Source organism: Vipera berus, assembly GCF_964194415.1.
Source record: "Vipera berus genome assembly, chromosome: 1".
Lineage (NCBI taxonomy): Eukaryota > Metazoa > Chordata > Lepidosauria > Squamata > Viperidae > Vipera > Vipera berus.
In genome coordinates, this window is record NC_138202.1 from 2,703,489 (window position 1) to 2,730,182 (window position 26,694).

General features: G+C 40.4%; 1 protein-coding gene and 1 long non-coding RNA gene across 2 annotated transcripts in view; both read left to right on the forward strand.

The window, feature by feature from the left end:
* Nucleotides 1-849: 849 nt before the first annotated feature.
* Nucleotides 850-23,644, forward strand: LOC308677068. Its single transcript, XR_014028412.1, has 4 exons — nt 850-948; nt 6,429-6,461; nt 7,522-7,557; nt 22,543-23,644. It is a non-coding gene; the product is annotated as an uncharacterized lncRNA (long non-coding RNA).
* A 1,942-nt stretch (nt 23,645-25,586) lies between these two features.
* Nucleotides 25,587-26,694, forward strand: part of LOC308676886 (galectin-6-like) — a 35,147-nt gene continuing 34,039 nt past the window's right edge. Inside the window, exon 1 of the mRNA XM_081342944.1 lies at nt 25,587-25,593. Within this exon, the coding sequence (XP_081199070.1) occupies nt 25,591-25,593 (3 nt within the window). The 5' untranslated portion in view covers nt 25,587-25,590. The remainder of the gene's footprint in view (nt 25,594-26,694) is intronic.

Here is a 26,694-nt window from a genome sequence, read left to right on the forward strand (position 1 = left end):
AGGAGGAATTTCCTAACAGTCAGAACATTTAACCAGTGGAACCACCTGCCTCCAGAAGCTGTGAATGCTCCAACACTGGAAGTTTTTAAGAAACTGGACAGCCATTTGTTTGAAATGGTATAGAATGAATGAACCTTTATTGTCAAAGTACTCAATGTATACATTGAGATTGGCTGAGCTTCCCTTTGTGCCCCTCTTCCTGCCTGAGCAGGGGATTGGACTAGATGACCTCCAAGGTCCCTTCCAATATTATTATTATTATTATTATTATTATTATTATTATTATTATTATTATTATTATTATTGTTGTTGTTGTTGTTGTTGTTGTTGTTGTTGTTGTTGTTGTTGTTATTATTATTATTATTATTATTATTATTATTATTATTATTATTATTATTATTATTGAAATATTCCTCAAGGGAAGCCTAGATTACACTTAGGAACAGAATGAGGCAAAATTAGAAAACTAAGGCTGTGGTGATCTAGGGATCTGTCCATATTAGCAATATAATATTCTGGGAACTAATAATGTCTTTCATTTTTTAACCATTTTCCTCCAATCTAGCATGGCACTTTCGGCCCTGTAGTTTCCATCAACAAATTTGGTTCAATCCTTTTCTTAGCCAATTTTGCATTGAAAAATTACAGGAGGATTCTTGTACTTTGCCGTGGGCAGAAACACAACCTCTGTTTTTTAGTTACAATTTGAACATGGATGGTGTAATAACTGTGCATGATGCAATGGAAGATTAACATTTCCACATAAATCTTGTAACAATAGAGGCATTGGGTTTGGGCAATGAGGCCCGTGAATTAAGATATTAAAATGTGGCAGTGGAGCGGATTAAAGCTACTTAGAAAAACAGCAAGGACCAAAAGACCGGAGAAGCAAAGAAGATGTATCTCCTTTTAATGTTTGCTGTGACTTTTATGCTTTCTGCACAGGAGGTAAGGCTAAATTTTGTGGGTTTCAATAGCCTTTCATCTGGGGTGTCTGCAAATGTGTATGCATTTTGTTGAGCTTGTCACCATGCGTTAACAGAATTCTTGATGAAGGGATTAAAAAAAATCAGGCAGAGGGCTTTGAGTATTCAGTCTTTTAATCACTGGAAATTCAACTGTACCAGTGGTTCTGAATTCAAGGTGGCTTTCTCTTCTCTTGGCTGGCTATCTCAATGTTCACCTTAGCCTGAGAGATTGTTGTTGTTGTTGTTAGTTGCGAAGTCGTGTCCGACCCATCGCGACTCCATGGACCACGTTCCTCCAGGCCTTCCTGTCCTCTACCATCTTCTGGAGTCCATTTAAGCTCACGCCTACTGCTTCGGTGACTCCATCCAGCCACCTCATTCTCCGTCGTCCCCTTCTTCTCTCGCCTTCAACCTTTCCCAGCGTGAGGCTCTTCTCCAGCGAGTCCTTCCTTCTCATTAGGTGGCCAAAGGATTTGAGTTTGAGCCTGAGAGATAGAGATACTGTAAACTCTTGTTGGACTTACTGAGTTGGACCAATGAAGAAGACTGAGAATTTCTTTGATTAGAAAGATATCAGCAACTGTGCAAGGTATGGGAAGACTTTGAAATGAATCTAAGTTGGGTAGTGTATGTAGTTGTATTATTGTAACCATCTAACAAAGCTTAATGTTTGATGTTTAATACACATGTTGTGTTGAGGTTTAGTTGGATACCAAAAAGCCCTTTATATTGAAGACCTGAAGACCTGGCTCTTCGAGCTTTCCGGCCAGGACTGAGAACTTTTAATTTTTAACCTATTGTAATTGGGGTTTTAATTAGAGTTTAGGGTTTTAGATTTAATCAAGGATAATTTAATTTATTTTAATTTGTTATTAACTTTTGTATTGTTACATTGTCTTAATTGCCTTGTGAACCGCCCTGGGTCCTACGGGAGAAGGGCAGTATTATAAATAATAATAATAATAATAATAATAATAATAATAATAATAATAATAATAATAATAATAATAATAATAATAATTTACTTGGCTGCATCAGCAAAAACATTGAGGCAATGCTTGGAAGAAGGACCACAGTAGTGGGGGAGGACAGATCCCTTTTTATGGTTTTCATTCTGCATCAGACTCTCATCGGCTTTGCTGGTGGCAGGAACAGGATGTAGCAATTTCTCAATTGCTACCAGATTCATTTTCCCCACTGCTCCTGATCCAAATTTAATTGGTTTGGTCCATTTTGTTTATTTGTTTATTTATTTATTTATTAAATTTTTATACCGCCCTTCTCCCGAAGGACTCAGGGCGGTGTACAGGGCAATAAATATCGAAATATAAATACAAAAGTTAAAAAAAGATTAAATAATTATGCCCAATATAATACAGTAATTAAAACTATGTTAAAATCAAATCCAAACCCCAAACCCATCAGACCAGGCCGTATTGTTCAAATAGATAGGTTTTCAGATCGCATCGGAAGGAGCGAAGGTCAGGGGCCATCCGGAGCTCAACCGGCAAGCGGTTCCATAGGTTTGGCGCACCCCCAGAGAATGCCCTCCCCCTGGGGGCCACCAATCAACATTCTCTGATTGGAGGCACCCTGGGGAGGCCCACTCTGTGGGAGCACACTGGATGGAGGGAGGTTGACGCCGGCACCAGGTTTAGACCCAGTCCCAGTGTTTAAAGAAAGAAATTGGAGGAGATAGTGAAGGGAAGAGTTGTCTTAGCTTTCATTGATATCTGGCCAATAATATACTGATCTTACAAGAAAAAGAGAAATCCCAAGTTCTTAGGCAAAGAGAGAGATAATCTATCCATCTGTGTCTTGATATCCATTTACAAATAAATACAGGTAATAATCAATTGATGACCATTTCTCTAAACATGGTTTGAAGTTACAATGGTGATGGAAAAAGTGTCTTATGACCTGTTCTCAAAATTACAATCCTCACGCCATCCCTGTAGTCATGTGATTGCAGTTTGAGTGCCCTGGCAGCCAACTTGCATTTATGATGGTTGCAATAGTCCCAAAGTCATGTGACTGTGATTTGGAACCTTCCCAACCGGCTTTATATAATCAAAGTCAAAGGGGGAAGGTTTGTTTAATTATTGTGGTTGAAATGATCATAAAAATCAGGTCTGATCACATGATGTATCACTTAAAGACCTCATCTCTTATGCAATCCCAATTGTGGTTGTGGGTTGAGAATTACCTGCAATTAATATGTAAACGTATATAGATTTTGGTCACACACATTCAAATGAAGAATCCATACTAGAGAAAAAAGGAAGAAGGAGATGAAATGAGGTGAAGAAATCTTGGATGACTCCTCTGATGAGTATAGGCAATTGTGATTGCCTATTTAGGTTTAGAGGGATGCGGTGGCTCAGTGGGTTAGAACACTGAGCTTGTCAATCAGAAGGTCGGCAGTTTGGCGGGTTGAATCCCGAGTGCCACGTAACAGAGTGAGCACCTGTTACTCGTCCCAGCTTCTGCCAACCTAGCAGTTTGAAAGCACGTAAAAATGCAAGTAGAAAAATAGGGACCACTACGGTGGGAAGGTAACAGCGTTCCGTGCGCCTTTGGTGTCTAGTCATGCCGGTCACATGAGCACGGAGACGTCCTTGGACAAGTGCTGGCTCTTCGGCTTTGAAACAGAGATGAGCACTGGCCCCTAGAGTCGGAAACTGGATTGAAGCAGAGATAGAAATGTCCCTTCTGGTCAACATTAAATCACAAGGGATACCTCAATATTAGATCTCTCCTGCCCGAAGAAGCAATTTTGGGCCAGGCCATGTCTGAATGAAGCACTTGTCCATGTGTATGGTTTCCATTTCTTTAAATCCATTATTAGCAAGATCTTGCATCAGAAGGGTTTTCCATTCTAGGCATATTTTGAAAGACAGAAGGGAACCTTGAAGTTGTCCAAGGTATCGGTCAGAGAGAAAGCGAGCAATCATGTACTTTCCTTCTATGGTTGGGTGGGGACAGGAACCCCTTGTATAAATTTGGTGCTGGTAATGACCTACAAAGCCCTTCATGGCATGGGTCTGGAATACCTCAGGGAGCACCTGCGGCCGGCATCAACTTCCCTCTGCCCTGTGCGCTCCCACAGAGAGGGCTTCCTCAGGGTGCCACCGGTCAAAGAATGTCGACTGGTGGCCCCCAGGGGGAGGGCGTTCTCTGTGGGCACACCAGATTTATGGAACCATCTTCCGGTTGAGCTCCGGATGGCGCCCGACCTTCGCTCCTTTTGGCACGATCTAAAGACTTACCTGTTCGAACAAGCCGGCCTGGCCTGATGGGTGATGGGTTTGGGTTTTATTGTTTTTTATGTATTTTAACTTAACTTATTGTTATAGTTTTTGGGCATCTTGTTTAATCTTTTTTAACTTTTGTATTCTTGTTTTTTAACATGTATTGCCCTGTTCACCGCCCTGAGTCCTTCGGGAGAAGGGCGGTATACAAATATAATAATAATTAAAAAAAAATAAGAAGAGGCTCCTGATTTGTTTCTTATCTAAATATTTTATAGGGTTAGGGAGGGGGGAGGGTTTGCGTTCTTGGTTGGATTTTGGGGAGTGTCCACCATTCGCTGTTCAGGCCAGGCCTGGAATAGATCACGGTCGGACGGGGCTTTGGCGGGTTGCCTCCGGGGCCCCGGAGCGGGGTGTGGGAGTACCTATTCCCACGACGTTAGGGAATGGCAGCAGATGCTCGAACAGAGGGCCGTATCAATACCCAGGAGTGCGTCCCCATTGTCCTCATTGTCTTCAAGTGGTGATGCGCTCCAACCCTCTGGTTTTGTCCCGTGGTCCTGGGAACAGGGATGAGCAGCCACCTGAGCTCAGGCTTGTATATTTCAATGCCAGGTCTGTAGTTAATAAGGCCCCGCTCATCCGTGATTTGGTTGAGGAGGAGTGTGCGGACCTGGCTTGCATCACAGATTCTTCATTCTTCATCAACGATTTGGATGAGGGGATAGATGGGGAACTCATCAAATTTGCAGACAACACCAAGCTGGCAGAAATAGCCAATACTCCAGAAGATAGGCTTAAGATACAGGAGGATGTGGACAAACTCGAACACTGGGTGCTATCTAACAAAATGAAATTCAATGGTGAAAAAAGTAAGGTTCTACATTTAGGCAGGAAAAATCAAATGCACAGGTATAGTATAGGTGGTACTTTGCTCAATAGTAGTAACTGTGAGAGGGATCTCGGAGTCCTATTGGACAATCACTTAAATATGAACTACAGTGTGCTGCAGCTGCCTAAAAAGCCATCACAGTGCTAGGCTGCATTAACGGAGGGATAGAATCAAGATCAAGTGAAGTACTAATACCACTTTACAATGCCTTGGTAAGGCCACACCTGGAATATTGCATCCAGTTTTGGTCACCACGATGTAAAAAAGATGTCGAGACTCTAGAAAGAGTACAGAGAAGAGCAACAAAGATGATTGGGGGACTGAAGGCTAAAACATATACTGTAGGGAACAGTTGCTGGAATTGGGTATGTCTAATTTAATGAAGAGAAGGGTGAGGGGTGACATGATAGCAGTGTTCCTATATGTCAGGGGCTGCCACAAAGAAGAGGGAGTCAAGCTATTCTCCAAAGCCCCTGAAGGCAGGACAAGAAGCAACAAATGGAAACTAGTCAAGGAGAGAAGCAACCTAGAACTAAGGAGAAAGTTCCTGACAGTTAGAACAATTAATCAGTGGAACAACCTAACTCCAGAAGTGGTGAATGCTCCAACACTGGAAGTTTTTAAGAAGAGACTGGACAGCCATTTGTCTGAAACGGTATAGGGTTTCCTGCCTGAGCAGGGGGTTGGACTAGATGTCCTCCAAGGTCCCTTCCAACTTATGATGTTGTTGTTGTTGATGATGATGTATTTTAAACTATTATTGATATCTATAATACAAGGTGAAAAAAAAATGAATAGAAAAAGAAAAAGTAAAATAGTAGAGAAATTGCGTGAGTAAATAAATACATTAATTAAAAAAAGAAGTGGAACTCTGCCCCACCCACGAAAACTCAGAAAACTGTTCATTCAGATTTGGTTTTTTTGGCCTTAGCACTTTCTGTTGTGATAATAAATATGTGTTTCCTAACTGGAGTTAAACAATAATTCATGTATTTGATATCTACATTGGCATGGGTAGAACAGAGACGTCCTGGGTATCTTGAATCCTTACTTATTTCTATGCACACTGTGGTTGTGTGAATGTGGAAGAATGTTGAAAAGAGAAAGGAAAGGTAAAAAAAAAATCTCAGAATATTTATTAATTCATGTTTGTGTTTTTTGGTCCTGTCGCTCCAACTTTTAGTAAAAAAAAATATTTCTTTCCTATTTGGAGAATGCAGTCATTCATATGTGTCCTATGTAGCAACGAAACAGTTGGAGAAGTCATTTATGTTATTATATGAACATCAGTCTGATACCCTTATATTTCCCTTATAGGAAAATGGCAGTGAAATGATGGCAAAAATTATGGTAAGTAACCCATTGTTTACCATACTCTTTTATTTATTTATTTTATTTTATTTTATTTTATTTTAATTCCATTTATATCCCGCCCTTCTCTGAAGACTCAGGGCGGCTTACAAGCTTAGCAGTAGCCTTCATTCTATGTATATGCCTGCTTATTAGGGCTTTCGCACACACCCCAAGCGGCATTATTACAAAGTCAGCTTATTGCCCCCAACAATCTGGGTCCTCATTTTACCTACCTCGGAAGGATGGAAGGCTGAGTCGACCTTGAGCCTGGTGGGACTCGAACCTGCACTAATGGCAGGCAGCTGGTGTTACTTAAGGAGGCATTAGCCCACTGCTCCACCAAGGCTTATGAAGTTTTATGAAGTTAAGGTCTTTCTTAAGGTTATTTTGTTAGCTCCTTAGTGTTACGTTGCTCATAGAATGTACATATACTGGCTACTAATTCAATTCTCTGTTTATGGTTTGCATAATATATTAAATGACAAAGTGACAAAATAACCTGCACTCACCCAACTCAGTTCAACCACAAACCAATGTGTAAAAATCTAACTCAGATTACTACTGTCCAACTTTGAGGTGCTGTGCCAATGTAGCTGTTTGGGTTTTTATTGATGTGGTTAGATAATTAGCATGAATCTAGATTCACATTAAATAAAGACACATAGTGGGTATACCCCGAAGAGCTATAGCCCCAAGAGACATGTCTTCTAAAGTGGCGGTCTCCAACCTTTGTGGCTTGGCGGCCCAGCTGGAGGGGGAAGGGGAACTGGGTTGCGCAAACAGTGGCTGGCACACATGCACATAAGGGCCCGCCGACCCATCACTTATGGAAGTTGACCTGCACACATGTGTACACTCCGGCCAGCCACTCACATGGCCCAATTCTGAATAGGCTATAGCCAGGGGTTGGGGACCCCTGTATTAAAGGACAGATGCATTCCTATCTGAAGAAGGAAGGAATTCATTTTTATTATATATGAGATGGCAAACATAACATGGTTGGAGAAGATATGTTGTCATGTGAGAATAGAGTTGATAAACTTTTTTTCCATTGCAGAATGAAATTGGCGAGGAAGGTCGAGAACACATAATAGTAAGTAGCTCTTTGACCCATCTTTTTACTTTTTCATGTGAAATATCTTCCTTGCATGCAATCAAGCAGCCCATTTTGAATTCAACCCCACCAAAATTTAGCCGATCTGTACATAGCATTGAGCTATACCAAGGATATATTTTGGGGGATAGTTATTTTGTTTTATGATGAAATCTATAATACACAGTCTTAAAAAAAAAGACACTTCCACCTACCACCAGCATTTGGTGAGTGCCTGGGTGTGTGTGGAGTCTTTGAATGTTTTAGGATTCAGGATGGCCAAAATCATTTTTGAATGTTTTTTTGGACCAGAAAATGTTTTGAATTTAAGCTGACATGTTCTGTACCAGCCTGCTACCGGCCCTGCAGAAAAGGCAGGGACAACCCCTTTACAAACGGCAAGAGGCTGGAATTAAGCCTGCCAAATTTATTAACATAAAACAGAGCAAAACAAGACACCAACAATGAAACAGGAGCTATGAAACAGGAACTAATCAAGCGGTTGCCTTCAGCAAACCAGCCCTCCCACGCATTCCCCTTTTATACAGTTCAGGGCGTGGCTTCTCTCTGCCTCCTTCCGAGGTGCCCCATTGCCTTCCTCTGTTTACTCCTGATTGACTGCCTCCTGCGTCGGGCATCCTTGAACAGGGCCAGCTGTGGGTCATCTTCATCCACGCTGTCAGGCTCACACAGCTGGGTCTCCGTGCTGACCAGGTGGGAGGGGCCTGGCTGAGGGCTCTCATCAGCAAGATCTTCAACCCTCTGAGCAAGCTCTTCAACACCCCCCTCCTCCTCTGAGTTGTCCGACCCAACTGCCGAACCCACAGGCTGACCCTGAATCACAACATGACATTCTTGTAGCAGTTGAAAAAAGAATTGGAATGCTGTTGCGGGATTTTCAGAATAACACGGTTGGAAGTGACCTTAGAAGTCTTCTAGGTGGCGGCGCGGCGCCGGAGACAGCCCTTGCGGGCTGCCCGTGGCTCAGCTGTGTTATTTCCACCCGAAACAGCGCCGATCAGCTGTTCAGGTTGATTTGAAGCCCCCTCCTCGGGAGAAGAGGAGGGGGTGAGCCCCCAGGTAGGGGTTGAGTTCTCCGGGGCCGCCTGAGCTTAAAGCTTGGGCGGCTGAAGGATCGAACTCCCCCGTAGCCTGGGTTGCTCCCAGCTGGTCAGCGTCTCTGCTCCGCGATTTCTGGAGCGGAGCCAGGTGTTTGCGACCACCCCTGCCAGAAGGAAAGACCATGGAATAAAAGGAGCAGGCAGAGCGGTACAGGAGGAAAAGGTGAAGAGGACTTTTATTGCTGCTTTCTAGCTTAATGGATTTTATAAATTTAAAAGTGAAAGTGCGTAGTAAGTGAAAGTAAAGATGGCGGCTAAACCTCCCCCAAAAGCTCTTTGGAGTGCTGGAACTTCTCCGATGCAACAGTCATCATTGCAAGCGTTGCCTCTTCCTGATGTATTGACACCGAAGGATTTACAAGATGCTCTTGAAAAATATGCCCAGGTAATTCTGGAAACAATGGGTGATAAATTTGCAAAGATGGAGGAGAAATTGGAGAAATTGGAGGAGAGAATAGAAGAGAGGATGGAAGAGAAGTTCAGAGTGATGAAGGTAGACATTTTGTCTTCAGTGTATAGAGTGGCTGAATGTGTGGAAGATTTGGATGAAAAAGTGGAAGATTTGACTCAAAAGAATGCCATATTAGAAGCAAAAGTACTGGAGAATGAAGACTTAAGAGACAAAATGGACAGAGAACTGAGTCTTGCTCAATATTTCCAGATGCAGTATGCTGTTAGAATCAGAGGTTTAAAAGAGAATATTAAGGAAGACCTAAAGCAGCTGATTTCTGAGGCTCTGGAAGTAGTATTGAGTCAGCCAGCATCTGAAATAAAGGGATGCATGGATAAAGTGTTTCGTGTGAATTCATGGATTGCTAGACAGAGAAAGTTACCTAGAGATGTGGTGGTTTATTTTGCAAAGAGGGAAATTAGAGATGAAGTTATTCAAGCTGCCTATGGTACAAAAGTTGTGATTGCTGATCAAGAAGTTTTGGTTCTAAAAGAAATTCCTCCAAAGATTTTAAGGAGAAGGAAGGATTTTACATTTTTAGTGCAAGAGCTCAAGCAACGAGATATAAGGTTCAGATGGGAGATTCCAGTTGGGTTGATGGTGATGCATGAAGGTAAAAGGCACCGTTTGGCCACTGTGATGCAGGCGTGTGATTTTTACAATAACGTTTTAAAAGCAACCCCACTATCACTTCTGGAAGCTGCAAAGGGATCTGGAGAAGGAGAACACCAAGAGGCTGAAGATGGACAGACAGAGGAGAATGGTGCTGGAGGAGATCAAGCCACAACTTCTTTGGATGATTCTAGAGAGCAGAGGGAGACGCGAGCTGCTTTAAAACGATAAAAAAAAAATAAAAGAATAAGGTCAGCAGAAGTCTATGGAATTTCCAAAATGTACTTACAGCCAAGCAGTGGGAGGAGTACGGCCTAAAAAAGATAGTCCTATTTAAGCAGTGCTCCAAGAGCTTTGGGATGATATGCATGGCAACTAAATTTTTAACTTGGAACGTTAATGGATTAAATTCACCACAGAAGAGGAAGAAAGTTTTTCAATATTAATGGAGTGGTTGTTTATGTTAAAAGTGCTTTAACAGCGGACTGAATTGAAGCAGATAAGCATGGAAGATACGTTATGATAGAGTTGCTGCTAGAAGGTAAAAAGATGCTTTTAGTTGGATTATATGCTCCTAATCAACAACAAGCTGACTTTTTTAGTTTATTTCATACAAAGTATACCCAGTTGGATTATAAATTTTTTATTTTTATGGGGGATTGGAATGGTGTTTTGGATGTACAGATGGACAAGGCTGGAGCTTTTAAGCGCGTCCCAAGTCATGTTAGACTGCCTAAATCCTTTTTTGAAATGAAGGATGACTTGGAACTGTGAGATATTTGGCGTGAAAGACATTCACATGAAAAGGATTATACTTTTTTTTTCTGACAGACATCAATCTTTTTTCAGGATCTGTTAAGGAATTTAGTGTGCACTTACTCTCAGTACAGGCCTGGGCCCATAACCAGTGTTAAGAAATTTGTTTGTGCAGAGGTCTCCTTGTGCTACCAAAGAGTTTGCACAGACAAGGAATGGTACTGAGAGCAGTAAGTACACACAGTATTCCTAGCTGAGTTTGTATTTGGTGTAAAATGGCACAAGAACTGTTGTCAGGCAGCTCCTGGATAACCCGGTTGGATGGGACAAACTATGTTTCCTGGTCCACAAAATGCTGCTTGCTTTTGCGCAAGGAAGGACTATGGACTTTAGTAAATAACCCACCAGATACTACTGCTTGGGATCCAGATGATGAAGAGGATGCAAAGAAGTTAGACAACTTTAAACGAAGCAACGAGAAAGCTCTTTGCATTATTGGACTAACACTGAATGACCAGCAGCTTGTCCATATTCGTGGTGAGGAGTCTGCTGCTAGGTGTTGGGGCGTTTTGCGAAGGCTTTATGTTCGAGACAGTGTGGGTGCACATATACACCTTACACGTAAGCTGTTTAGGGCTCGTCTGCAGAAGAATGGAGATATGCTGACCCATTTAAATTACATGAAGGCAGTTTTTCAAGAGCTTCATGAAAAGGAGCTGATTTTTTCAGAGTTGCATCAGGTCTACATTATTCTGTCATCTTTGGATGAGAGTTATGATGAGTATGTTTCTTCTTTGGAAGTCCTGACCAGAGAGGAACTGACTTTGACTAACATTACTGGGAGACTGCTGGAAGAGTCCAGAAGAAGGCGTGACAGAGACCAGCTGAGAGAGACACAGCCACAAGAGGAGCAGCCATTCTCCACTGCTTACAACATCAAGAAATGTTATTCTTGTGGGGCTAGAGGGCATATAGCCAAATTCTGTAGAAAGGGTAAAAAACAGAATGTGAATAGCAGTGGGAAGGCTAAGAAGGGCGTTGGTTTGGCTGTTTCTGGTGAACCAACATCCAGAAACAATGAATTGTGGGTTGTTGATAGTGGGGCTTCACAATGCATTACTAAAGTGAGAGGTTTGTTAATATGAAAAACAGCAACCAATATGTTTCACTAGCCAACGGTTGGAAGATGAAGGCCTCTGGTGAAGGTAATTCCTATTGTCCATGCATTGATGAACAGTTACCTATGTTATATATACCTAAACTAAGATTCAACTTGTTATCTGTAAGGGAATTGGTTAAGGTTGGGTTTGTGGTAACATTCAGAGGGGAGCAATGCACTATTGAGAGGAATGGAACCTGTGTAACTGCTAATTTGAAAAATGGCTTATTCGTTCTCACAAGTAACCAGGTTAGTACAGTTAAAGCTAACTCAATATGTGAGAACAAGAAGCCACATGATGAATGTATACATTTATTGCATAGGCGGTTAGGGCATGTAAACTTTAACTCACTACGTAAAACAGTTGAGTTAGTAGAAGGAGTTAAACTGAAGCCATGTAGTAAGTATTTGAATTGCAATGCCTGTAATCAGGAAAAGAGTAAGACAAGTCCGGCAAACAGGGTAAACAGCTTCAAAACAACTGTTCCTTTGGAAGTTGTGTTTGCTGACTTAATTGGACCCATGAAACCAAGTTTAGGAGGGTCATGTTATATTTTAAGTATCCTGGACCACTACTCTCGTTATGGTTTTTGTTATCTGCTTAAGTCAAAAGCAGACACTTTCCAACAATTTGCAAACTGGCTGAAGTTCGTGGAGAGAAAAACAAAGAGAAAGGTTCAGTGCATAATTACTGATAATGGTACTGAATTTACAAATAAGCATTTTGTTGATATGCTACAATCAGCTGGCATTGAGCATAAACGTTCAGCCCCTTATAGGCCACAACATAATGCATTTGTTGAGAGACGTGGGCAAACGTTACAAGCCATGATGAGAACCATGTTAAGAGATTCAGGCTTAACAGATAGACTGTGGGGGGAGGCAGCAAAATGTGCAAACCATGTTCTGAATTTAGTTGTTAATACTTCTACTGGTAAAATACCATATACAATATGGCATGGTAGAAGACCAAACCTTGATTACCTGCACACGTTTGGCACCCCAGCTTGGGTCCACATTCCTGCACAACTCAGGAGTAAAGGCCAACATAGGGCTAGGCAATTATACTTCGTAGGTTATGAAGCTAACCATAGATCCTATCGTTTCTGGGAACGAGGCACAACTAATGTATATAACAGTGCGAGTGCAAAATTCCTTGAGCACGTTGGTTGGGATAGGTTAGAGCAAGAAACTGTTAATACTGATCCTCTAGTGTTTGAGGACTCCTCTGATAACGTAACTAGTAATGATAATACATCTCCTGTAAATATAAAAGATGAAAAGGAGATAGGGGAGATAAAAGAGGAATCAGAGGAAGGAAAGGAGTCAGAAATTCAAAGCCCTGTAATTCCTTGGCGTTCAACGCGTATCAGACATCCACCTGATCGCTATGAAGCTAGTATAATATGTCAAGTTAGTGTAGAGCCATCTAACTATGATGAGATCAGGATGTATCCTGAAAAAGAACAGGCATCATGGAAAGCTGCAATGAACAGGGAGTTGAAGTCTTTGCAGAATCTTAAGGTTTATCAGAAAGCAAAACTGCCACCTGGTGAGCAAGCTATAGGTTGTAAATGGATATATAAGATAAAGAAAGGAGTAGATGGAACTATAACCCATAAGGCACGTTTGGTTGCACAAGGTTTTGCCCAAACTACTGAGGATTATGACGAAGTGTTTGCACCCAGTCTAAGGGCAACTACTTTAAGAGCAGCTTTAGTATGGGCGGCTAAAAACCAATATATGGTTAACCATGTAGATGTTGAAACTGCATATCTACATGCTCCATTGCAACATACTATTTATTTAAGAATACCACCAGGATTGACCAGTGATAGAGACCATGATTGTTGGGAGTTAAAGAAAAGCCTCTATGGATTGAAACAATCAGGCTATGAGTGGAACAAATGTATAGTTAATGAGTTAAGTGCATTAGGTTTTGTAGCCAGTAATGCTGATCCTTGTTTGTTTAGAAGAGAACACAATGGAGTATTATCTTTTCTTTTATTATTCACAGATGATATTGCAATAATAACAAAAACTGAGTTAGAAGCACAAACTATCATTTCAAGATTGGAAACTAAATTCACAATTAGAAATCTTGGAGAAATAAGCCGCTATTTGGGGTTAGATATTGTGAAAACAAATAGGGGTTTTAAGGTGTCACAAGCCAGTAAAATATCTCAGTTATTGAAGAGATACAATATGGAAATGTGTAAACCAGCTAAAACTCCGATGGCTATGGATTTTAAGGACACTAATGTTGAGAGTCCTGTATTTGATAAGACTATGTACCAATCTTTGATAGGAAGTCTTATGTATCTGAGTAATTGGACTAGACCTGATATTTCTTACTGTGTAAATCAATTAGCTAGGTACAACAATAATCCAACTGTTAGACACTGGCAATCAGCTAAACGAGTATTAAGGTATTTGAAGCAGACTATTCACTACTCGTTATATCTAGAGCCAAATCGTGAGTTAATCCTCACTGCATATGCAGATGCGAGTTTTGCCTCTGATACAAACACTCGTAAATCTACCTCAGGGTTGGCTATAATGTTGGGTGATTCTTTAATTGGATGGAAGTCTATTAGACAAAAACACATAAGCTTATCTACAATGGAGGCTGAATTTTCATGTCTATCAGTGTTATGTACAGAACTGCTAGTGTACAAACAATTATTGTTAGATATGGGTTTAAATGTAAATGATCCATTCATTGTGTATGAGGACAATCAAGCTGCAATAAAGATGGCTAATAATGCTGCAGTAAGAACAAGATCTAAACATACTGATCTTCGTTATTTAAATGTCAGACAATGTGTCAAAGATAAATTAATACAGTTAGAGTATTGTCCATCTGATGTAAATGTAAATGTAAATGTTGGGTTGAAAATATATTAACCATAATGCTATGGCTTTAAGTTGTTAATTGGCCAATGGGTGTGTAAGTGTTCTCATGGCCATAAGAGGAAGCTAGGAAAGTAGCTTCTCTCTCTCTCTGAATTCACTGATCTCTACTATTACTGTTTTTGCTCTGCTGTTGGTTTACTACTGTTGTAACCTGAACTGTGTATTGACCTCTGGACCGGTAAGAAGACTTTGTAGTTTGGATTACTCCTTGGACTGTTGCTATTGTGTATGACTTGGACTGTTTATTTTTGACTGTGCATTTTTGTTTTTACACCACCTCAAAAGTAAAATACTTTTTGCTTTTTATAACTCAGTGTATTCTTGTGTGACTTTACTGCTCTCAGTACCATTCCTTGTCTGTGCAAACTCTTTGGTAGCACAAGGAGACCTCTGCACAAACAAATTTCTTAACAGGATCGATTTTATTTTGTTGACTAATGACTTTTTTTTCAAGGATTAAGAAGGTGAAGATATGTGCAAGAACTATTTTTGATTATAGCCCAGTTTGGCTAGAGATTAATAAGGAGAATAGAGATATGCGCTCGTGGCGCGTAAATGAGAATTTGTTTAGAAATTAGAGAAATGTGGAAGAATGTAAACAGCGGATGAAGGGTTTTGTTTTTTTTTTTGAAATTAATATGAATAAGGGCACCTCTATGGACATGGTTTGGGATGCTAGCAAGGCCTATATGAGAGGGGTGTTGATATATATGAATAATAAACATAGATGTGCTGTGGAAGCTAGGAGGAAAGAATTGGAGAATAAAATAAAGGAAAAAGAAAAGGCTTTGATTTTGAATCCAGAGGATGTGAAGTCTAAGGAGGCTATTAAACTGTTAAGAGGAATGGATTGAGTATATCCAGAACAAATATGGGACTAAAAAGTTTCATGTAGCATTTGAATAAGCCTTCCCTTCTTTTCTCTTTTTTTTCTCTTTTTTTAATATATTTTATATTAATAGTGTTTGTAGTTATCCTATAAGAGCTAGAGAGTGATAGATTTTAGAGTTTATGGTTGTTAGCATATGGTTGTTTATGATTCTTTTTTTTTGTCTTTTATACCTTGTACTTAGCTCTGGGAAGTCGGGGGGGAGGGGGGGAGGGGTAAGGAGGGAGGGATAGGGGAGGGGTAGGGGGGTTTGTTAAAGATAAAATGTATGATAAAACTTTTCAATAAAAAAAAAAGAAGTCTTCTAGTCCAACCCTCTGCTCAAGCAGGAGACCTTACGCCATTCTGGGCAAATGACTGTCCAATCTCTTCTCTAAAACCTTCAGTGATGGAGTACCACAATGTCTGGAAGCAAGCTTTCCATTGAAAAATTTTTCTCACTGTCAAAACATTTCTCCATAATTCTAGGTTTGATCTCTCATTGACAGTCTTCCATCTGTTACTTTTTATCCTGCCCTCTGATGCTTTGGAGAATAGGTTAACCTCCTCTTCTCTGTGACAGCCTCTCAGATATTGGAAGACTGCTATCATGTCACTCCTAGTCCTTCTCTTTGTTAGACTAGACATACCCAGTTCCGGTAACCATTCATCATGTGCTTAAGCCTCCGGCCCACTAATCATATATGTTGTCCTTCTCTGGACTCTTTCTAGAATCTCAATATCTTTTATGTATCAAAACTGGACACAAAATTCCAAGGGTGGCCTTACCAGTTCAGTATATGCTGCAGCTTCCAAAAAAGCCAACACAGTGCTAGGCTGCATTAACAGAGGGATAGAATCAAGATCAAGTGAAGTACTAATACCACTTTGCAATGCTTTGGTAAGGCCACACCTGGAATACTGCATCCAGTTTTGGTCACCACGATGTAAAAAAGATGTCGAGACTCTAGAAAGAGTACAGAGAAGAGCAACAAAGATGATTAGGGGGCTGGAGGCTAAAACATATAGGGAATGGTTGCTGGAATTGGGTATGTGTAGTTTAACAAAGAGAAGAGTGAGGGGTAACATGATTGCAGTGTTCCAATATCTCAGGGGCTGCCACAAAGAAGAGGGAGTCGAGCTATTCTCCAAAGCACCCGAAGGCAGGACAAGAAGCAACGGATGGAAACTAGTCAAGGAGAGAAGCAACCTAGAACTAAGGAGAAACTTCCTGACAGTTAGAACAACTAACCAGTGGAACAACCTGCCTCCAGAAGTGGTGAATGCTCCAACACTGGAGGCTTTTAAGAAGAGACTGGACAGCCATTTGCCTGAAATGGTATAGGGTTTCCTGCCTGAGCAGGGGGTTGGACTAGATGACCTCCAAGGTCCCTTCCAACTTTATATTATTATTATTATTATTATTATTATTATTATTATTATTATTATTATTATTATTATTATTATTATTATTATTTTTATTTTTATTGAAAAGTTTTACATACAATTTTTCCCTTAAAAAATCCCCCCTCCCCCCCTTCTCCCTCCCCCCCTTCCTCTCCCCCCTCCCCCCCTCCCCCCCCCCGACTTCCCAGAGCTAAATACAAGGTATATATAAAAAAAAAACAATCATAAACAACCATATACTAACAACCATAAACTCTAAAATCTATCACTCTCTAGCTTATATAGGATAAAACAAACCTTAGTAATATTAAATATATATAAATATATATAAAAAAAACTAATATAGAAAAAAAAACAAAGAAAGAAGACTTATTCAAATATAAAACTTCTTAACCCTATACTTGTTCTGAATAAACCCAAGCCATTTTCTCCCTTCCATAATATAACGTTCCTGCGAGTAATCTTTCAAATAGGCCAAAATCTTCACCATTTCGACCAGGTCAGAAACCTTTAAAATCCACTCCTCTATAGTCGGCAGTTCCTCTTTCCAGTACTATCCCCGTAATTAAATTCAACATCAACTTAGTATATTCCATCAGGCTTTTATCCAAAAAGCCTTGACCTTTTTACAAGTCTACCATATATGAAAATATGAAAATATATTACATCTTTATCACCACACCTCCAACATTTAGGCTAATAATTCAGATACATGCTTAGCTTTTTAAAATCTAAATACCATCTATAAAACTTTTTATAAAAATTCTCTCTTAGATTTCAAACTTGTATAAATTTTACATTCCTCACCCAAATCTTTTCCCACCTCCCACTACTTGACTGTAAGTACGTTGTGAAAGTTCCATAGACTTCTGCTGATCTTGTTCTTTTATCTTTTTTGATCGTTTTAAAGCAGCACGCGTCACCCTCTGTTCTCTGGGATCATCCAAAAGTGTTATAACTTGATCTCCTCCAGCACCATTCTCCTCTGTCTGTCCATCTTCAACCTCTTGATATTCTCCTTCTCCAGATCCCTTTGCAGCTTCCAGAAGTGTTAATGGGGTTGCTTTTAAAACATTATTGTAAAAATCACGCGCTTGCATCACAGTGACCAGACGGTACCTTTTACCTTCATACATCACCATCAACCCCGCTGGAATCTCCCATCTGAACCTTATATCTCGTTGCTTGAGCTCTTGCACAAGAAATGTAAAATCCTTCCTTCTCCTTAAAATCTTTGGAGGAATTTCTTTTAGAACCAGAACTTCTTGATCAGCAATCACGACCTTAGTATCATAGGCAGCTTGTATAACTTCATCTCTAATTTCCCTTTTTGTAAAATAAACCACCACATCTCTAGGCAACTTTCTCTGTCTAGCAATCCATGAGTTCACACGATACACTTTATCCATGCCTCCTTTTATTTCAGATGCTGGCTGATTCAATACCACTTCGAGAGTCTCAGAAACCAGCTGCTTTAGATCTTCCTTAATATTCTCCTTTAAACCTCTGATTCTAATGGCAAACTGCATCTGGAAATATTGAGCAAGACTCAATTCTTTATCCATTTTGTGTCTTAAATCTTCATTCTCCAATACTTTTGCTTCTAATATGGCATTCTTTTGAGTCCAATCTTTAACTTTTTCATCCAAATCTTCCACACATTCAGCCACTTTATACACTGAAGACAAAATGTCTACCTTCATCACCCTGTACTTCTGTTCCATCCTCTCCTCCATTCTCTCCTCCAACTTCTTCAATTTCTCCTCCATCTGTGCAAATTTATCACCCATTGATTCCAAAATTGATTCCAAGATTACCTGGGTATGTTTTTCAAGAGCATCTTGTAAGTCCTTCGATGTCACTACATCAGGAGGATGCAATGCCTGCAATGATGATTGTTGCACCGGGGAAGTTCCAGCACTCCGAAGAGTTTTAGGGGGAGGTTTAGCCGCCATCTTTTACTTTCAATTGTGACGCACTTTCACTTAGAGTTTAAAAAGTCCATCAAGCTCGAGAGTAGAATAAAATAATCCTCTTCACCTTTTCCTCTTGTACCGCTCTGCCTGCTCTTTTTATTCCATAGTCCTTCCTTCAGGCAGGGGTGGTCGCAGACGCCTGGCTCTGCTCCATAAAGTCAGGAGCAGAGGCGCTGGCCAGCTGGGAGCGACCCAGGCTACGGGGGAGTTCAATCCTTCAGCCGCCCAAGCTGCAAGCTCAGGCGGCCCCGGAGAACTCAACCCCTACCTGGGGCCTCACCCCCTCCTCTTCTCCCGAGGAGGGGGCTTCAAATTCGCCCGAACAGCTGATCGGCGCTGTTTCGGGCGAAAATCACTCAGCTGAGCCGCGGGCAGCCCGGGAAGGCTGCCTCCGTCGCCGCGGAGCCACCGGAAGTCCCATTATTATTATTATTATTATTATTATTATTATTATTATTATTATTATTATTATTATTATTACTATATAAGTGGTACTAACACTTCACTTGATCTTGATGCTATCCCTTTGTTGATCTTGATGCTATCCCTCTGTTGATCTTGATGCTATCCTTCTGTTGAAGCAGCTTAGAACTGCATTGGCAGCTGCAGCATACTGTTGACTCATAAATGATTGTTCACTAGGATTCCTGGATGCCTCTCACAGTTACTGCTGTTAAGCTAGTTACCATCTATTCTATGCCTGTGCATTTGGTTTTTCTTGCCTAAGTGTTAAACCTTATTTTACTCACCACTGTATTGCATTTTGTTGGATAGGATTCAGGTTCCAAGTCTGTCAAGATCCTTCTATATCTTAAGCCTATCTCCTAAAGCAGGGGTCCCTAGCCCCCGGTCTGCGAGGTCCTGTTAGGAACTGAGCCATGCAAGTGAGTGAAGCTTCATTTGTGCATGCCTGGGATCTAGGTAGCATGCAAAACCATTCTGTTTCCCCCCACACCTCAGTCCAGTCTGTGGAAAAATTGTTTTCCATGAAACTGGTCCCTGATTTCAAAAAGGTTGGGGACTGTTGTTCTAAAAGGCTAGGCTATCCCCACACACACACACACTTGGTGATGTGTGCAGATTTTTAGAATTTTTTTATTTTATTTTATTCAAAATATTGAAATGCAAACTCAAAAAAAAAATACAAAAGCAAAACAAAGCTAAATAATACTAAATATTATTAGTATTAAAAGTATATTAGTATATTAAAAGCTAATACCAAAAAAGTGCATAAATAAAATAGACATATATATATAAATTGTGCCCCTAACTGAATACTAATAAATATATTTCAAAGATAATAACTCTTCCCCTCTCTTGCAAATTTCTACAACAATATTTACCCAATGCAGGTACAGTGAAATCATCTACCCTGTATATAAAAACATAATGAACAGATAAAACCAACAGCTAAATTAAACTTCTAAGCCCTCTGTTAACAATCTATTTATTGTATTTCACTTGCAAAAAGTCCACAGTGGCTCTTTCTCTACCATAAGTCACAACAAACATTGTCTCTGGTCTGTCCTGGATTGTGGTTTAGGACGCTGAGCTTGTCGATCAGAAGGTCGGCAGTTTGGCAGGTCGAATTCCGAGTGCCGCGTAACAGAGTGAGAGCCTGTTACTCGTCCCAGCTTCTGCCAACCTAGCAGTTCAAAAGCACGTAAAAATGCAAGTAGAAAAATAGGGACCACTAAGGTGGGAAGGGAACAGTGTTCCGTGCGCCTTTGGCGTCTAGTCATGCCGGCCACATGACCACGGAGACATCCTCGGACAAGCGCTGGCTCTTTGGCTTTGAAACAGAGATGAGCACCGGCCCCTAGAGTCGGAAATGACTAGCACACATGTGCAGGGCAACCTTTACCTTTACCTTATTGATTTTTTAATAATAAGGCTTTTCCTTAAAATTTTAAACTAGATCTTTTCTAACAATTGGATTTTATTCTCCAAAATCACAAGTCCCTGTTGTGTATATCTCAGATAGGTGGAAATGCAAATCTGTATATTTAATAATGAGTATTTGGAGGAGGAAGAGGCAGAGAAGGTAGAAGAGAGGGGGCCTAAGTGAAGCAGAATAAAAAGCCAACATTCCATCATAAGGATGTCTTTCTTACCTGAATAATTGTGTAACTAAAGTGAATCTTTGAAACTTAACATTAAGAAAACCAAGATCATGGCATCTGGCCCTCTCAATTCCTGGCAAATAGATGGGGGGAAAATGGAAGTAGTGACAGATTTTATTTTCCTGGGCTCCAAGATCTCCGCAGATGGGGACTGCAGCCAAGAAATTAAAAGACGCTTGCTCCTGGGGAGGATAGCCATGGCAAATCTAGACAGCACACTAAAAAGCAGAGACATCACCCTGTCAACAAAAGTGCGTATAGTCAAGGCTATGGTCTTCCCAGTTGCAATGTATGGCAGTGAAAGTTGGACCATAAGAAAGGCTGAGCACCAAAGAATGGAGGCCTTTGAACTCTGGTGCTGGAGAAGACTCCTGCGAGTCCCTTGGACTGCAAGGCGATCCAACCGGTCAGTCCTAGAGGAGATCAACCCTGACTGCTCTTTAGAAGGCCAGATCCTGAAGCTAAAACTCAAATACTTTGGCCACCTAATGAGAAGGAAGGACTCACTGGAGAAGAGCCTAATGCTGGGAAAGATTGAGGGCAAGAGAAGAAGAAGGGGACGACAGAGAATGAGGTGGCTGGATGGAGTCACTGAAGCAGTAGGCGTGAGCCTAGATGGACTCCAGAAGATGGTAGAGGACAGGAAGGCCTGGAGGAACGTTGTCCATAGGGTCGCGATGGGTCGGACACGACTTCGCAGCTAACAACAAAAAAGTGAATCTAGATTCATGTATGCAACGTGGACATGTAGAGGAATGATTTCAAAAGCATGTTATCCTCATAGTGCCATGCCTAGTAAAACTCTTCTTTTCTAAGCAATCATCTTAGATGCTGATGAATAGGGTGCAACCATTATTCCTCAGGTTTCTCAATGCATATTTTATTTCCGTGAATGTGAAAGAACACTGAAAAGAGAAATTTAAAAAAGGGGGGGAGCCTGAGAACACTGTTAATTCAAATTTGTTTTTCCGACTAAGTACTCACTGTTCTGATAAAAATGTGTGTTTCCTTAGTGGAGGAAAGTAGCAATTCATTTAATAAAATCTAAGATGGTAATGATACAGAGAGCAGGACAAGAAGCAACGGATGGAAACTAGTCAAGGAGAGAAGCAACCTAGAACTAAGGAGAAACTTTCTGACAGTTAGAACAATTAACCAGTGTAACAACCTGCCTCCAGAAGTTGTGAATGCTCCAAGACTGGAAGTTTTTAAGAAGAGACTGGACAGCCATTTGTCTGAAATGGGATAGGGTTTCCTGCCTCAGCAGGGGATTGGACTAGATGACCTCCAAGGTCCCTTCCAACAACTACTTCTTCTTCTTCTTCTTCTTCTTCTTCTTCTTCTTCTTCTTCTTCTTCTTCTTCTTCTTCTTCTTCTTCTTCTTCTTCTTCTTCTTCTTCTTCTTCTTCTTCTTCTTCTTCTTCTTATTATTATTATTATTATTATTATTATTATTATTATTATTATTATTATTATTATTATTATTATTATTATTATTATTATTATTATTATTATTATTATTATTATTATTATTATAGAAAAGTCCAGGTTGTCTTCATTTCAGAATACAATTTGATGTGCTTGTTTCCCTTTTAGAATGCTTTGGAGGAGTACGAACTTGAAAAATTAATGGTAAGTTAGTTCTTTCTTCAATTTCAACCTTTTGTTCTGCATAATAGACGCCTTGCATGCAATGAAGCATTCCTGGGTTATAACAAACCTGACCCCAAACCCACTTCAATTAGTTGTATGTGTGGACAAGGACTTTTCAGAGTTACCTCCAAGGACGTTTTGCCTTGGGGAAGATTGTCTTGGACAACTTCTTTCTGTCCCTGCAATTTCTGTCCAAACTCAGTTTTATTGGTCAGGTAGTGAATTTACTCATCTCCTTTTCCAGGTTTCTTTTACAGAAAACATTGTGGAAGCCAGAGAGAGGGATTTTCCTTTTTTTTTTTAAAAAAAAAAAAATAAGACTTTATTTACATTTCATGTTAAAAACACACACCATACACCAACAAAGACAAAAAAAAACATTTACAATATACAGAAAACGAAGAAATCAAAAAATTGGAAAAACCATTTCAAAAAAAATCAAATTACATCTACTTCTAAGCTGACAATTATATTCCACTCACTAAATCTCTTATAACTATCCAGCTCCAAAGCTTATTCATTAACAAAAACTATATCGCTTCATTTTTGACCAACCTCCAAGCCACCCTCATTTCTTTAATCTTTTATCCATCCAAATATACCATTTATTCCATGATAGAAATGCTGGTGTCTCTTCTTTACCCTTCAACTTCTTGGTCAATGTGTCTGCTTCTGCACAATCAAATATTCTCCTAATTATAGCTTCATCCGGCGGGGTATGATTTGCCTTCCAAAATTGAGCCTACCCCATCCTCGCCGCCGTTAAGATATGTAAAACCTCTTAATATTTCCAGGCCTGAAGCCAAGCAGATACGTCTCTGGTTTAAGATCAACTAAACACCCTGTAATTTCCTCTATCCATTTTTGGATCCTCATCCAATATCTAACCACTTCTGGACATGTCCACCTTAAGTGATAATATGTGCCAATCCCTTTACCACACTTCCAACAATCAGCCGACAATCCGGGGAACATTTTGGAAAGTCTAGCCAGACGGAGATGCCATCTATAAAGCATTTTGTATATGTTCTCCTTACATGACGTGGAAACCACCAGCCTCATATTAATCCACCAAATCTCTTCCCATTTCTCAAGTGGAAGTGCATAACCAAAATTCTTCCCCCAGGCAATCATCGTGTCTGACTTTTCAAATGACCCAAAATTATAATGAAGTCTAAATCTTTCTCTTGGTTACTTAGTCCACACTTTTAGAATGTATAACATAGAATAATAGAGTTGGAAGGGATCTCAGAAATCTTTTTAGTCCAACCCCTAGGTTGGTTCTCTTCTTGACTAGTTTCCATCCATTGCTTCTTGTCCTGTCTTCAGGTGCTTTGGATAACAGGTTGAACCACTCTTCTCTGTGGTATTGGAACACTGTTATCATATCACTCCTAGTCCTTCTTTTCACTAGATTATTCATACCCAATTCCTGCAACTGTTCTTCATATGATTTAGCTTCCAGCCCCCTAATTACCTTTGTTAGTCTTCTCTGCATCTTTTCTAGAGTTCAACGTGGTGACCAAAATTGGATGCCATATTTCAAGTGTGGTCTTACCAAGGCATTATAAAGTGGTACTAAAAATTTACATGATCTTGATTCTATCCTTCTGTTAATGCAGCCTAGGATTGTGTTGGCTTTTTTAGTGTTGTACTGCTGGCTCATATTTTAGTGATGGTCCACTAGAACTCCAAGAACCCTATTGTGCAGTGGGTTGTGGACCGCTTGGCAATGAATGAACAGATGAGTACCTCATGTCAGCTCTTTATTGGTGGTAGGCGCGTACTGGACAAAGGGGGTTACCTGGACCCTTTATATACCTAACCAGGTATCACTCTGGCCAATCCATCCATCCCTATCTCCCGCCGAAAACCCTTCAGCCAATCTGGCCACAGCACAGCGCCACCTGGTGGTACCTGCAGAGCTGCTGCTTCTACCCCATACATAACACAGTTATTACCATTGAGCCAAGTACCACCTATTTTATACCTATTGTTGTTGTTGTTAGTTGTGAAGTCATGTCCGACCCATCACGACCCCATGGACAATGTTCCTCCAGGCCTTCCTGTCCTTTACCATCTTCTGGAGTCCATTTAGGCTCACGCCTACTGCTTCAGTGACTATTTTATATCTATGTGTGTGGTTTTTTCTCACCATTGAATTTCATTTGAATAGAATATGAAATAGAATAGAATAGAATAGAATAGAATAGAATAGAATAGAATAGAATAGAATAGAATAGAATAGAATAGAATAGAATAGAATAGAATAGAATAGAATAGAATAGAATTGAATTACAGGGTAAAATAGAATTACAGGATAGAATAGAATAGAATAGAATAGAATAGAATAGAATAGAATAGAATAGAATAGAATAGAATAGAATAGAATAGAATAGAATAGAATAGAATAGAATAAGAATGGAATGATAGAATAGAATAGAATAGAATAGAATAGAATAGAATAGAATAGAATAGAATAGAATAGAATAGAATAGAATAGAATAGAATAGAATAGAATAGAATAGAATAATATCTTTAATAATAATAAATTTGTTAGATAGGGCCCAGTGTTCAAGTCTGTCAAGATCTTTCTGTATCTTGAGCCTATCTTTTATTTGAGACAGAAATTCAATGCAAGTATTATTCCACTAGATTCTCTGTGCAGGTTTTGGTTGTGTGATAGTGAATTAATATTGAAAAGAGAATGAAACAAACTGTTTTAAGGGGGCAATTCATTCAAGTGTGCCTTTGTTTGCCCGATCATGGTTTGTTCTGATAAGAAATATGTGTGTCTCCTCTGTAGAATAATATTAAAAAAATGGTATGAATGGCATGGATATTTCTTTATTTCAAAAATTTATATAGCTGCCAATGTTATGCATCAGAAATGAGATTGGAGAAATCAAATATGAGGTCATGTTGAAACAGAAGTTATACTTATTTTCCTTGCAGGATTGTATAGACAGCACGTGTAAAACGAAAGATTTCATGGTAAGTGCCTGTTTGCTCATCCTCTGATTTTCCCTTGTGAAATATCCTTCTTGCATGCAATGAACTCCCCCTTTTGCGATTCCACTCCTACCCCCCAGCAACCATCTCTATTGTCCCCAGAGCATCAGGAAAGAAGGCAAGGCTAAAATCTTGGGCCAGCTTCAGGCGCTGGTTTACCTCTTAAAATACACCCACCACTTGCATTGCTGTGAAGCAGGGTGCTCTAAAGCAGGGGTGTCAATTTCATTGAGGGCCACATCAGCATTGTGGTTGCCCTCAGGAGGCCAGGTGGGTGTGGCCTGGGTGGGTGCAGCCTACTGGGTGGGCGCAGCTGGAGTGCGTATGGCCTAATGGGTGGGCATGGCCAGCTCTACATCATTGGCATCAAGGGCGCCTATGGGGGCCTGGGAAGGAGGGGGACAGATCTGAGGGTCTCTGGCAGAAGGAAGGTCTCTGGACCAGGGCCAAGGCAGTGGGGACCGTTCCCTCACTGTTTCCAGGATGGCTTCGGGGGCCACATGAAACCACTTTGCGGGCCGGATCTGGCCCCCGGGCCTTGTGTTTGACATGTCTGCTCTAAAGTAAGGAAGGGTTAATGGGATTACCCATTATTGTTATTTGTGTTCTTATTCATAGTACTATTGCTTAAAGTGCAGATAGTCCTTGGATTATGAGAATAATTGGAAAACTGTTGCTAAGCAACACAGTCATAAAGCATGTCACGTGGTCATGTCACTTAGCGACAGCAATTCCAGCAATTCTGGCTGTGGTTCTTGGGTAAAGACAGGTCATTAAGGAAGGACCTCATGTGACTGTGACTTCTGATTTCCTACCAGTTTCCCCAATGACTTTGCTTATGGGAAGTCAGCAGGGAATATTGGAAATCATAATCCTGTGGCTGCAGGGATGCTGTGAGGGCCAGAATTCTGAGGAGTCATTGTAATGGCACTCAATAGTCACTTAGTAAACAGTTATAAGGGACGTGGTGGCTCAGTGGGTTAGGACGCTGAGCTTGTCGATCAGATGGTCGGCAGTTTGGCAGGTCGAATCCCGAGTGCCGTGTAGCAGAGTGAGTGCCTGTTACTCGTCCCAGCTTCTGCC